Below are 14,039 nucleotides of genomic sequence, written 5' to 3'. Positions count from 1 at the left end.
CAGCACCTGAAATACTGGTTTGTTCTATTTGCTTGTTTGTTCGCCTGCAATTAGCATCGCTTAGTGCTCGCGTAATCTGCTATATTTTAACTAGTGCTATTGTTGTTTCAGTAGATGAAAAAACAAATATTTACCTACTGTAAATGCAAAGTAAGAGTGCCGTAATAACAGTATGTTTAACATGTGCTGAAATACTTTTATAACAAGTGTTGTGCAAAGTTTGCATCAGTCTCAAAATATTCAGTTGCTGGAATAATGATCACCTACGAATGAAACGAAAGTTCAGATTTAGTATTTTGGCTACTTTATATGTTATCCTATGGAAAAAATTATCATGAAAACTAATAAATATTGTTGTCATGTTACCAACAATCCGTTTTAATCTCCTTTTATCTATAGATATTTATGCAAGTTGTATCCATTGTAATGTAAATTTGTAGTACTTTCCCTCCAGTACCCGACTTATTTTTTTATTTTGTACCTGTATCTACAAGTAATTTAGTTTTAGGAATTTGCACAAAATCAGACACTGAATTCGGGGTGTCGGCATAAAACATACATACATACACGAACTCCAAGCAACCTCTCTACCCTGTACCTACACACGATTCCTGAAACATGTTTACAGAAGTCAACCCGCGTGAAATAGCTTCTTCCACCTGACTGCGCATTTGTAAGTAAACTGAAAAAGATTTACTTTAACTCGTCCCACAAATCCGGGCCTAAAAATCACCCGTTTAATCTTATGTCGATACACGAGGGGTCGTTTTTCTTCGATGGGGAGAAAATGTGAAGGGACAAGGTGTCATAATACTTGGAACCAGCCTGCGTTTGATGATAAGCGATTGGTGGAGACATTTTACTTTATAAATAACTACATGTTGTGGAAAACCGTGTTTAATCATAACAAATAACTGTGGTATTAAAGGGGATTTTAAGGCGAGGTTTAAGTTTTTATGTTAAAAGTAATCTAATGTCAATAAAATTGATAAATACAGCATAACCAGTCAATTTTAATAATCCATGGTACATTCATCTATACGTGTAATATAAACCAAAAATATACTAGAAATATATTATTTTACTTGGGCCATTATTTCCCGTGGAATTACGAGGCCATCATAGATAGTGCACAAGTCCGACGCACATTTAACCAGCGTCAGTGTGGCCAGTATAAATAATACTATCTGCACGGCCCCCGACACTGAAATATGGCCGGCTATTATTCAGTGTTGCCACACTATGACCCGCTTTTACGTTTGGACAGACAGTTATTTTATTGTTATTGAGTTTTTTGTGTGAAAAAGGTTTTATTCAATCCAAGCTGTGCTCCAAGGGTGGGTGAGATGTATTTCTTATGATTATGTAAATCTTTTTAAGATTATTTTCCTCGTTTTTATTGAAATACTTTTCACTGACCCAAAATGAAGGAAAATTTCCTTCCAGGCACTGGATTAATAATATGGATGTTTCAAGTTTGAAGCCGTCTGTCTAATAATTGTATTATATTGTTTATTTGTATGTTAAATAGTGATGGATGATTTAAGAACCATAAAATTATAAGTTATCCATTATTAGATCTCAACTCTCATTATCACACAAATAGCTTTTATTTATTTAATCCCTTATTGCACAAATATAAATATAAATGTACAAAGGGTGGACTTAATGCTACAAGCATTTAATAAAGTTAAATAATATAAATTAAAGAGTTTACAAGATTTATTTCATCGCTACATACCGGGATTAAGTGTTAGAAGAGCGAGAGCTATATGTCTCCTTTCTTTTTAATTCACTTTAGTGGCGACTAACATATACGGCCTTTTTACTTAATTAAAAGTTTTACCTACTTGGGGAGACTCTTTGGAGAAGTTTTATTTTCTTTTTCTCTTTTGTTTTTGTTTAATAAGTTTCTGGTGAAATGAGGTCTCAGACTCCTGGTTGCGTAGGATGTGATAAGTCATTTCAGTGAGATTACTATAAATTAAAAACATTCGAACAACTAAGTAACGTACAAGTTTATCTATCAAGTAGTAGTGGTCTTTGCCAACAAGCATAATGATATGATGGTATGATATATAATACTGAATGTTTACACAAATTATTATTCATCATCATCATCATCAGTCTATAGCAGTCCACTGCTGGACGTAGGCCTCTCCCAAAGCACGCCACTGGATGCGAGCTTTAGCTTTCCGCATCCAATCATATCGAACCTTTGGCAAGTCGTCACCCCATCTAGCCGGTGGGCGTCCCACACTACGTTTGCCTAGTCGCGGCCTCCACTCCAGAAATTATTATTACATGAGATATTTTGAAATGTTTTTATTTGAAGTGGAATCTATATGTTTATACTACTACAACTTGGTTTACAACACTACAAATTGGTTTAGGGGCCGTCCATTAATCACGTGAGGTCGTTTTTCTCATTTTTTGACCCCCCCTCCCCCCTGGTGATATTTGGTGAGGTTTGGGTCCATCCCCCCCTCCCCTTTGAGCCTCACGTGATTAATGGACGGCCCCTTACACAAGTCATCAGTAAACATTTGAAATATCAGTAAATGATCCGCATATCTTTCCAAGAATCAATTTTCCTACAAAATACACACACACACACACACACACACACACACACACACACACACACACACACACACACACACACACACACACACACACACACACACACACACACACACACACACACACACACACACACACACACACACACACACACACACACACACACACACAACCTGCCCCGGCACAAGAAACTCAGAGGTAGACGGTTTGATCCCCACCTAAATCAACTTTGACATGTATACCCTTTTACCTAAACAAAGGCCCTTAAGGTGGTACATTATTTTCTTTGGCAAAACTTAAACGCAACATCGAAAGTATTTTTTTTTTTAAATCATACCTTTTCATCTTTTAAGGTTTTGTATCTTGAACACCTAGATTATTTTAATGGACTACGACCACCACCAGCTTTTAGCAATAGGCCGTCTTGAGCTATTTCAATTTTAAAACAGCATTATATCAGATTGTATTCGATACAGATGCATTTATTATAAAAGCACCTAAATAACTGGAGCAACGTTCGTTGTATTTCGAAAACATATTGGCTAAACATTAATTCAGTATCAACTTCCTTAAAAGCAGAGCATATAAAACATTTTTTGCCGCCATTATGTTCAACAAAAGGAAAAAGAGATAATATTCATTCCACATTGTTCTATGTGCAATGTTTTCTCTCAGTTGCATTATATTATTTACGACCTTCTACCTACATTTAAGAATATTTTTCCGCAAAAATATGGTAAAAGAGTGTAACTTTTTTACAGCATAAGCTTCAGTCAGTCTTTTATTTAAAACGAAAAGTGCTCCTTTATCTTAATGTCCTGAGTAAATTTTGTCAATTACGTTCTTCGTATTTTTTTTATTATAAGTATATTATTATTATTATTAAATACTTTATTGCACAATAATAAAATTATGTACATAGGCGAACTTAATGCTAACAGCATTCTCTTCCAGCTAACCTTGGGTGTTGTGGAGAAAGTTATAGGTAGTGCGAAAGACTGAGAGGAAAGATAATTTTGTAAAAATACCTACAAACACTAGAATACACTTACTTGTATATAATACATGTATAATAAATATATACCTATAAGTTACATACATATACAATACATAAACCTAATACATACTATACTTAACTAAAATAATATTTTATATATTGTATATAATAATATCATCGTCACACTTACATACTACTTACAACAAAACATGTGTATTATATCAGTTAAGCTGATTGTTCTGTTTCTGGAGGTAGTGCAGACGAACCTTAGACTTAAAAGTTTCAATGGACTGCGATTGCCTTATATGCAATGGTAACTGGTTCCACAAGCGAACCGCTGACACGGTGAAAGAATCCGAATACCCTGCCGCATTATGCTCTGGGGTTCGAAAGATCAAATTTCTACTTGACCGTTGAGGACGGTCAGTAGAGTCGAAGAATGAGAAGCGTTCTGTTAAGTAAGAAGGGGCATTAGGATCATACACTATACCATAGACTAGGGAAACAATATGAGCATTCCTTCGATGACGGATATTGAGCCACTTGAGTTGATTCCGAAATGTGGAGACGTGATCATACTTACGCAGGCCAAAAATATAGCGAATGCATAAGTTGAGTAGACGGTCGAGTTTATCAAGTAGCTCTTCGGTGAGATCAGGGTAGCACACATCTGCGTAGTCAATAATAGGGAGCAACAAGGAGTTGACTAGCGTAACTTTGGTCGAGTACGGCAAGAAATTCTGCAGTCGTTTTAGTCCATGCATCGAAGCATAGATCTTGCGACTAACTTCTGAAACTTGCAATTCCCATGACAGGTTATTCTGAATGTGAAGACCCAGGTTTTTAACATTGTTACAGTAACTCAAGGAAACTCCATCAAATGTTACTGGTGGTAGTGGGCCGTTTCGCAATCTAGCCAAGTGATACCTGCTGCCAACAAACATAACTTGGGTTTTAGTGGGATTAACTAGGAGACCGTAAGCTGCTGTCCATGTTTTGACAGCCTCGAGATCAGCAGTCATCCTGTCAATAGCCTCTAAAACTTCACCGGGACCACAGGAAACGTAAAGCTGAAGATCGTCAGCGTACACGTGGTAGGAGGTGAACTTAAGGACAGTGACAAGGGTATTGATAAATACTGAAAAAAGGATAGGGGAAAGGACACCACCTTGGGGCACGCCGGCTGTGACATCACACCAGTCTGATTCAATATCATCGGCCCGGATGCGTTGTCGGCGACCACTCAGATAAGAAGAAAACCACTCGGCTACAGAGCCAGATATATTAAGAGAACGGAGTATGGACAGGAGGATATCATGATCCACACAGTTGAAAGCGTTGCTGAAATCAAGAAGTGTTAGGAGAGTTAATTGGCTATCGTCCACAGCCTTGCGAAGGTCATCAGTAATTTTTATTAGAGCAGAGCAAGTACTGTGGGATGGACGAAATCCCGATTGAAGGGGGTTTAAGAGATTGTTAGAAGAGAGAAAGCACGAGAACTGTCGCAAGACTACACGTTCCAGTACCTTAGAAAGAAACGGGAGAATTGATATAGGCCGGTAGTGTTTAAATTCCACAGGCACAGATATTTTTGGGACAGGGACCATGAAGGCTAATTTCCAGAGGAGGGGAAACGTGCCTGAGGATAAAGAAAAAATTATGATGAAAGTAATAGAAGAGAGGATAGAAGAGAGAATCGGAAGCAGCATGTCACGACCAATGCCGTCACTGCCAACTGCTTTGCTAGGGATAGAGAGGATAATCTTTTTAATATCTGACTCAGTAACCGGTGTGAAATAGAAAGGAGTAGATGCTACGATTGGCAAGGCTTGAATGTTGGTGATAGTGAGTGCTTTAGTGAGAGGATCCAGGATATGGGGAGGAGATGAGAAGTGTTGGTTGAGCCCGTCCTTGTCAACAGACAGTGGCAGGTCCTTCCTACACCTTCCAAATCCCAGAGAGTGAAGAAACCGCCAAAGGTTTTTGGCTGAACAGTTTTCAACAGACGAGTGGATGTGGCGGCGCTTTGCATATTTTATTATTAGTTCAGTATGATTTTGTAGGTACATGACATATACAAAAAACTAAGTAAATGAAATGGTTGTATTCGTAAATTGGATATCACAACACAATAAAATCGTATTTAAAAAGTTACTAAGACCAAAGTGTTACGTTTATAGAGGTCGCTCACTGAACATTGTCACTAATAATTTGTATTCTTATTTGTTCACAAACTAGTACCTACGTATACACCAAACATCAGCTATTCTGATTGGCAATATCCCGAAACGTCAAAAAGCTTTCGAATGGACGAACCGCCCACAATCGAATACCTACACAGAGAATAGAGTACAATAGCCAGACGGTTAGAATAGCCGGTTTAGCATTCTGGGTGCAATTTGAATATAAAAAATGTATCTGCTTTCCTATGTATACTATATGTGCACCTGTGCGTTACTCAATTTTGTGGTTTGTTTGGCTAAACAGCTTTTCTTCCATATAGTTTAAAATGGGTAGCAATAAAACGAGTGACTGTAAATTACAGTTCTAAGTGTCAAAATTAATTAATTTGGGTTATAGAATTACTAAGTGAGCGACTGACTGTGAGTGACGAGAAATCAACAGAACAGCAACTTACAAACATTCATTTGAGTTACTTAAAATACAAAATGAGCAGCTTCATAATATTTGAGCGACCTAATATTTGTTTGAGTGTCAACGTTACGTCCTGCATTTTTTTCAATATTTGCCAAATATATTTTTTATACTGAGCTGCATTTTATCTTAAATGAAGTGTTTCGAATACAAAAACCACTTTGAAAAATACACTAATGAGCAGAGTATAATGAGCTCACATTTAAAAAATAATATGAAATAACTATTTGAAGAAACACTATATTCTATTAGTTGAGAAATTTTATTATTGAAATATAAGGGTAATTAAATAAAACAATGTACTCCGTAAAAATAAAGTAATATGCATGAATTTATTTCAATCAAATGAACAAAAAAAAAATAAGACGCTTCAGTCAACATAAAAAAACTTCTTATCAATACTAAGGGCCACTTGCACCAACATATTACATCTAGATTTAGAGTTAAATCTCAATTTAGTGTCAAATTTTATATGGACTGACGTTTCTTAAATCGACATTTGACACTAAATCTAGATTTAATTTGTTGGTGCAAGGGGCTCTAATAAACATTGATAGGTATGAGGAGCCCTACTAGCCTACTACAACTCACCTGACTGCAACGATTCGTAGCCCCGCCCCCATTCAAATTCACGCGCATTTAAAAATCTGTAGTTTTCATTAAAAAAGCGTATCAAAATAAAAAAAACATAAGCCCTCAAATAGAATATCAGTAATCAATAATCATTAATAAAGCAGCATACAAAACTTTGCTCAAAGTGAACTTTTTAGTAGTTCGCTAAGTATAACCTCACTTAGAAAAATCGAATCTATCTTAATATTGAAGTTGCCCTCTCTGTATTTCCAGTCGCTCACTTAGTAATTAAGTCGCTCGGATAAAATTTTAATATCTGAAATGGATTTATCACAATCCACTTTTTGTAAGCTCGTTCTGGTTTTTATTATAAATCAATATTCGTCGTCAGTTTAGTTAATTTTTCGCATATTCAAATTCATACCGCTCAAGTTATTAAAACAGTATGTCATCATCAGTCGCAAAGTTTTTTTTTGTTCGCTCGTTTTATAATTCCCCGTTTAAAATGAATCACAAAACAGGATTCAATTTATTGAGCTTCCACTATGTTATTGTATTTTGACGTTTCCGTATGTCTGGTAAGTAAAGTTGGTTTTCATTTGCAGTCGTCAAATATGTACCTATGGGATTTCGAATGTCAAAAAAACAATAATATAATGGAGAGTATAGTATAACTAAATATGAATATAACATTAATTATTCAGTTACCTAGTCGAGTGAGCACGTGAAATAGATATTCGGATTTAAACCCAGGATTATAAATAATAACTACCGTGCACTAACCGAATTAATTTCAACTAAGCGGTCAGCATAATAATTTCTAACTATCATCTTCTGTTCTGAACGTCCGTTCATTAATTCAAACAACCAATCGTACAAAATCATTCTGTCGATAAAAAACGCAGTGATCCGTGTGGCCAGGGTTGTCAACTGCTAGGGAAGTAAAGAAGCTAGGATTTTTATAAAAAGTAGCCAGATTAATTATTTTTTTCGTCTTGAAAAGTAGCTTGTGAAAATAGGATGAATTATGATGAACTTACTGTAAATTTACACCCTGGCAAATAACGGTAATAAATAAATGGCCGGAATTGTCATTTTCGAAAAGAACTTTTATCTTTATCCCTGTAAAAATAAAGACTGAATATCTACTAAATAAAATTTGCTATCGGGCATCAAAAAGTAGCTAGACTTGACATTAAAGTAGTCACGTTGGCAACACTGGCCGCGGCAGTATGAGCGGGGTTGCCATCACCGCCGCCGCCACCGATATTTGAGATTTATGGCTTCGGGTCGGATATTCGTTGGAACTTCACTCGCCCGTAAAGTCAATCTCTTGTCCTGTTATTGAATTTTCAGTAAATTCACGACAAAATGTATTATGGGGGTTTTTTTATTGTTGGCTGTGAAATCGTAATTGCTTTTCTTATCTGTGAAGTTATGTTGATTGGTTGTTATTTATTCTGTACCCATTGATACAGTAACTAATTATAGCGTTGTTAAGTACTGATTCTTACTGTAATGCCTCTTGAAGAAAAACTGTCCGTCGTAACTTGTGGTTCAACATTATTTATGAAAACAAAAGCACTGGAATGATTATATAAAAACAAACTGCGGTCCATCCTCATTTTATGATATAAAGAAGAGGCATTATAAAGGTTTCTACATTAAACATGGCTGGAGCAAAAATCTTAATCCTCCTTTGACCCTCACGTTAAAAGCAAAACTATGTACTGGATTGTTTGGTCGAGCTATACATACTCAGTACATATAGCTATAGCACTAAAGAGGATAGTGACTGTTCGCACATTTGCCGAGAGCTTATATCAAGAGCTTAAGGCAAAGCTTTGGTGTGCTTTGATTTATTAAAATAACGTTGTCGAAAATAATAAAAAAACTTCTGTAAGTTATATTTTTTAAAACTAATTTTAACTTTATAATAATAATAGTTTTGTTCCGTGCAATGGTTTATAAATTTCATGAATTCAGCCGCGATTTTCAGCGAAATTATTTCAGTGGCGAGTCTATATGTGTGGTCGCGTGCTAAAGCTTTAATTGTCTAAAATATTTTCAGGAGCGCGTAATGCTATGTAGATATAAGTACATAATATCATTAATATTGTACAAAAGTAATGTAGGCTGCGTTTCCATCGCTTGTATAGGGCTTCCCATGAGATTTCTATACCACCTTTTAAAAGTAAGTTGTTGCGATGTATTTTGTAAAATATTGTTCTATAACATTGTATGCCCTCATAATTACACTTATTTACTGCAGCAACCATAGGTAAGTTTAACATAACTAAACTTTATACAGTTCTAAATTAAAATGTAGTTGCTTAAGACTAGCTGCCATTGTTTGCATATTTCTCTTCAAACAAAACTCGAGGCTGAGTTACCTCAAGCCCCTTCGTGTTAGTCTTCAACCACCCTCCCTGCCCTCTGTGTAGGTATTCTAAACATACATATGAAGTTTTGGAGAGCTGCGGGTCACTATAGTAAGTTTGACAAGGAACAAAAGTGCATAGCTACTTATGAATGTGACCTTTACTATATCCAACTTCGATAACCGGTCTACATAATTTTTGTAACGTTATAAGTGAAAGCAAAATATTATTTCACTTCACCTTAAAGTTTATGGTGTTAAAACTAAGTTTTTCAAATTCGCTATAGGAACTGCTTCTTTCGCTCATGATACGAAGAAAAAAATAATTTATAACACCTTTCTTGTTACGTCATCGATAAAAAAAGATGCGCTCCAAAATTTTTATTTTCCTAAGCTAAAGTGACCCCCTAGCTCTCCATAACTTCGTCGCCAAGCAAAAGTAGCCCCCGTAGCTAATTGTCCCGTTTCCCGGAAAATATGCAGCGAAAATTGTAGCTAACTCCATAAGGCTTTATAAAGGGGGTTACAGCTTGATGCACCGCCATAGTTAATACAATATTGCAACTTGAGTGTTGAGTCTGAGAGTGGCTGGCTCGCTTCCCCGACTTACTGCTACTATGAGGTTATCAGTAGAATTAAATTTGCGAAGAAAATATATTTAAATTCTTTATTTGAAAAATATAAACCTGCCCGCAATCAAGTACATAGTTACTTGTATATATTTAGCTCTGTAAGCATATCGAGTACATTAATATTCCTTCAGTTAAATGCCATGTGAAATTATTAGAAGCAAACAATCTTTGCAATTTAAGTAACTTTAGTGGTCAGTCTGAGCATTTTCGTCCAAGAAAATGTTGTAATTCGCGAGCTTAGTCTGTAATGCCTTTCGTCTGATAATACACATTTATTTTAAAAAAACTGGTATACATATTTGAGTTTAGTAAAACTTGTATCCCTATGTGAATGTAGTTTCGTAGGAAAACCAGCAAAGCCACTGTAATCTTCAGCTTCAGGACGTCGCAAATATGACAAGCAAAATGAAGTCTTTGCAGAGACCTGGGATCGTGTGGTTATACAGTGAGTTCAATGTATCTTGCTATTTTTAGCCACCAACCTAACTTTTTATTACTTTATTTCATCCAAACAGCAGTGTTTAAGAGACTTTCATATATTATTTTGGACTCAAAAATCCCAATAAGTGTGAAATTGTAAAATCATCAGTGAAATTAATTATAAGACGTTGCAAAGCCGACCCTAAATAAGGAAAAGGCTAGGAAGAAGAAGAAGACTTTGTATGACTACCTACACTTGAATTTACAAATTATATATAATTTACTTGAATCTTCGTCCATGGCTTTGTGGACGCAATACCCACTGTAAAATTTAAATGTTCTATTCTATTCTATTCTCTGTGGGGGTGTAGGTACCTGCACCTGGCTCTCTCGAATGGAACCTTTGTGCATATAATTTAAAGGCTAATACACGGCATTTTATTGGAGATAAGACAATGTATAGTGACTGTATCGTAGTGCCTGCCACCTACATACTACATACTTGGCTCTGTAATAAGATTAGCAGTAATATTGCGGCGTGACGAAGTGCTGGCTTTAGAACGGATTATTCCGAGGTACTCGCAAACGGAAATACAGGGTCGAATTTTATTTGTGAAGTTCCCGAAAGTAGGTCATTGTACCCCACATACTCAGAATATTTGTATTATAATTATACATTATTATAACTACTTATGTCGTTTGTATTATACACTCGTGTGTATTATATATTATTTGGTTAGGTACTCAATTTAGGCCATCTTCTATCGTAAGCACTACCAATGTCTTTTTTCAACATCACCAAAGGTTAACTGGTAGAAAATGCTGCTACCATTAAGTTCGCCTTTGAACCAATTTACTTTGTGCAATAAAAAATTTAATAATAATTATAATTGAGCTTACTTCCTCCACTTAAGTCCACTAATAAAATTCCGCCCCTAGAACGTATGCTGGTACCTAACGTGATGAAGATTTATACATTTTACGTACTGTCACATCAGTATCATAATACATTTTCATTTAAGTATCCAAAGTTCAGTCTGTAGATTACTTTGTAAGAGGAAAGTAGCAAAAGTCAAGGAACACGGAAACAAAAGTTCCTCCCGTCTCATTTCGAGGAACCGTCAGAACTCTTCGCTCGCGCAATTTCGCGACAAAACTTTACGTAAATCCTCCCGTATTCATATTCAGCTGCCTTAGCCCTCAGATCCGAAGGGAGGCTCGTAAAACCTAATATATTATTTAGTCAGTCTCATTACTGGCTGGCGGGGCGGCGCTACGCAGCGACCCAGCTGGCTCGGAGCCAAAACCATGTAGCCTTGAAAAAAACTCGGTCAAACCAGTCGATGGAGCGGAGGCTGGGCCGACATGCTCCTATTTTGAAAACCTGCATTTAAATTGCTTTTAAAAAGGCCGCCACTAATGAGTAATGAACGACGAAAAGAGGTTCTCATTTTAAAATAACTCAAACTTTTTTCACAGTATCCAGTGGTAAACGCTGAATAGGTGAATTTTATTTGTGCCTCAACTTTATTGTTCCATTTCAGGTTTGAATTTCGAAATTGAAGCTGTTAATTTAATAAGTTTCCATCTTTGAAAGGCACTCTCTAAAGGCGAAGAGCAATTTAGCGAGATGCCGTTTCAACATGATCGCATTACACTGGATGTTACTTTTTTGTGAACAAGAAGAGACAGTTTATTCTCAGCGTCACGAGCTTTTTGCCGAGTAAAGTGTAATAGAATATGAGGTTTGTTTGATAAAAAATACAAATACTGTTGCGCAAAATGTGATATAAAACGTTAAAAGTGTCGTTCAGTTTTCTTTGTTAACTCTCACGTGTAGGAGTTTTGTTTAAAATTTCAGTTCCTTGTTTCATGTTTTCCGAAGAAAGTATACCGTCGTTTTTATGATGTTTTATCCGCAAAGTGGCGTGCGAAAGGCGAATTTCACCCGTAAATATCCCTCTTTATGAGTTACTGCCCTCAGACGGTGGCGTGCGGGAATATCCGCGGAAAATGTAAGAATCACGCTACTGTTCGAAATTATACCTATTGCAATCCTTTTTGCAATAGTTAATGCTGTAATTTAAAATATATTTTAATCTAAATTTATTATACCGCAACTGAAATAATAAACAAACTTTGAATACACCAAAAGTAACTGAAAGACGAATAGCGGAAATAATCCAAACGGAAAACCGATAACAAAGAAATGGCACATTCGTTTACGAACCACTCAACTTTATTTCAGCTACTTTCAGCCGGCGGCCATCAAATTACAACTCTATTCTATTAAACGCAAAGCACCAATTCAATTAGCCGGAACAATAAAAGTGATCGTAAATCGAATGTTCCAATATAAATACTTAAACAAAGTACACAACTTACCTATGAAGTTCATGATGTCAGCTTTCTATCACACTTGCTTTATCTATCAACAACTATCCATAACAATCCGCGTAATTCTATAAAAAAATAGTTACGATAAAATCTCTCTTACTAATAATAATTTAGAGTTTAAAATTTAATTTTTGAGCACCAAATTTTTCGACTTAACGTTTAAGCATGATACGTGTGGTTACTTAGAGAAGAGAGGAAAGGATAATTTTTGCAAAGTTCGTGTCTATGACATTGTGTGTGGCTGGCGCGACCGACTCGCGCGAGCTCCGGCCGGCGAGTGCTGCAGCGAGCGCGCTGCGGCGGTATTTATGGGCGGGCCCAGCCTTGCGGCGCACGCACACTGACGCAGCCACACACAGAACGAAATGTCATTCACACAGAGCGCCGCTAAGAGGGCGCCCAAGAAAATGGTGCCCTATTGTCAGCGGGTAATGGGGGATGGAAAAGTTGATTCTTCGTCAAATTGGGCTTTTAATAATGATAGACATAATTATTATTATTGGCGCTGAACAAGTGTCTTTGGGTTTGTGTGACTTCGTTTTATGTGAGAGGTGATTTTTTGTTCAACTGGAAGTAGCTCAGTCGACTTTACGGGTGGATTAGTTTCGTTTGAAAGGTTGGCTGTAAAGATTAGAGGAAATTTATTTCACTGTGATTTTTTTTTAACTATTTAACGTTTTTCGTGTTTATATCTTTCATCTTTATTGTAACAAGAAGAAACAAACAAGGTGGGGTAGCCCTGGTTCCTAAACTAGGGTGAACTGTGTGTCAGAAACCAGTAAAGAACAAGCATGATGTTATTTTCAATATCTACAAAAACCTATGCTATGCATGTCCATAAAAAAATTTAGATTGACCAATGTGAATTTACATAAGCCAACCCAAAATAACGTCAAAATACCCAATAAAATCCCATAATTAATTTAAAAGCCAACCATTGCTTGTCTCACCAGCAAGCGAACACATGCATTGAAACCCCATTTCCATGGAGGCAGAATTCTATTGCCTCCATAATACAAAGTAAAGAAGAAAAATTGTCCTATATATCTTGCTACTTTTAGCGCACACTAGCGCACTGTATGCTGTTTCACTTACTCTCTTGGTGCTAGAGCGAGTCAGAGCGTCACTCGAACGGTGTGATGACACGGCGTCTATGTGTGTGTGTGTGAATGTGCATGTGTGTGCGGGTGTAAATCTTTTATAGGTCGTCGCATTAAGTAATTTACTATTATGGCATGCATTTGACAGTGGACGGTTCAAATACGGGGTTTTAAGCTTATTTTCCTCGTTTCGGGCTATCGGATTTTCTACTTTTGTTGTTCATGGTATTTTGTGGTTACTTTTCAGACTTCATATATTTCACTGGGAAAACTCTACAAAAACTTTTATTTGCTTTATGGGT

At 36.4% G+C, this 14,039-nt stretch overlaps 1 protein-coding gene across 2 annotated transcripts in view; it reads right to left on the bottom strand.

Annotated features, from left to right (window-relative positions):
• The window catches only part of LOC105398834 (complexin), a 272,602-nt gene that overhangs the window by 29,459 nt on the left and 229,104 nt on the right, over positions 1–14,039 (bottom strand). The window contains exon 1 of one of the 2 annotated variants that reach the window (XM_011571073.3): positions 12,626–12,927. The exons of the other annotated variant lie outside the window; for it this stretch is intronic. Within the exon in view, the coding sequence (XP_011569375.1) occupies positions 12,626–12,638 (13 nt within the window). The 5' untranslated portion in view covers positions 12,639–12,927. Of the gene's footprint in view, positions 1–12,625; positions 12,928–14,039 lie in introns of those variants that run through there. 2 annotated transcript variants of the gene reach the window in all.

The sequence above is a fragment of the Plutella xylostella genome, chromosome 26 (assembly GCF_932276165.1).
Source record: "Plutella xylostella chromosome 26, ilPluXylo3.1, whole genome shotgun sequence".
NCBI classification, from domain to species: Eukaryota; Metazoa; Arthropoda; class Insecta; order Lepidoptera; family Plutellidae; genus Plutella; species Plutella xylostella.
The sequence above is the reverse complement of the archived record's forward strand: the minus strand, read 5'-3'. Positions and strand labels throughout refer to the sequence as shown.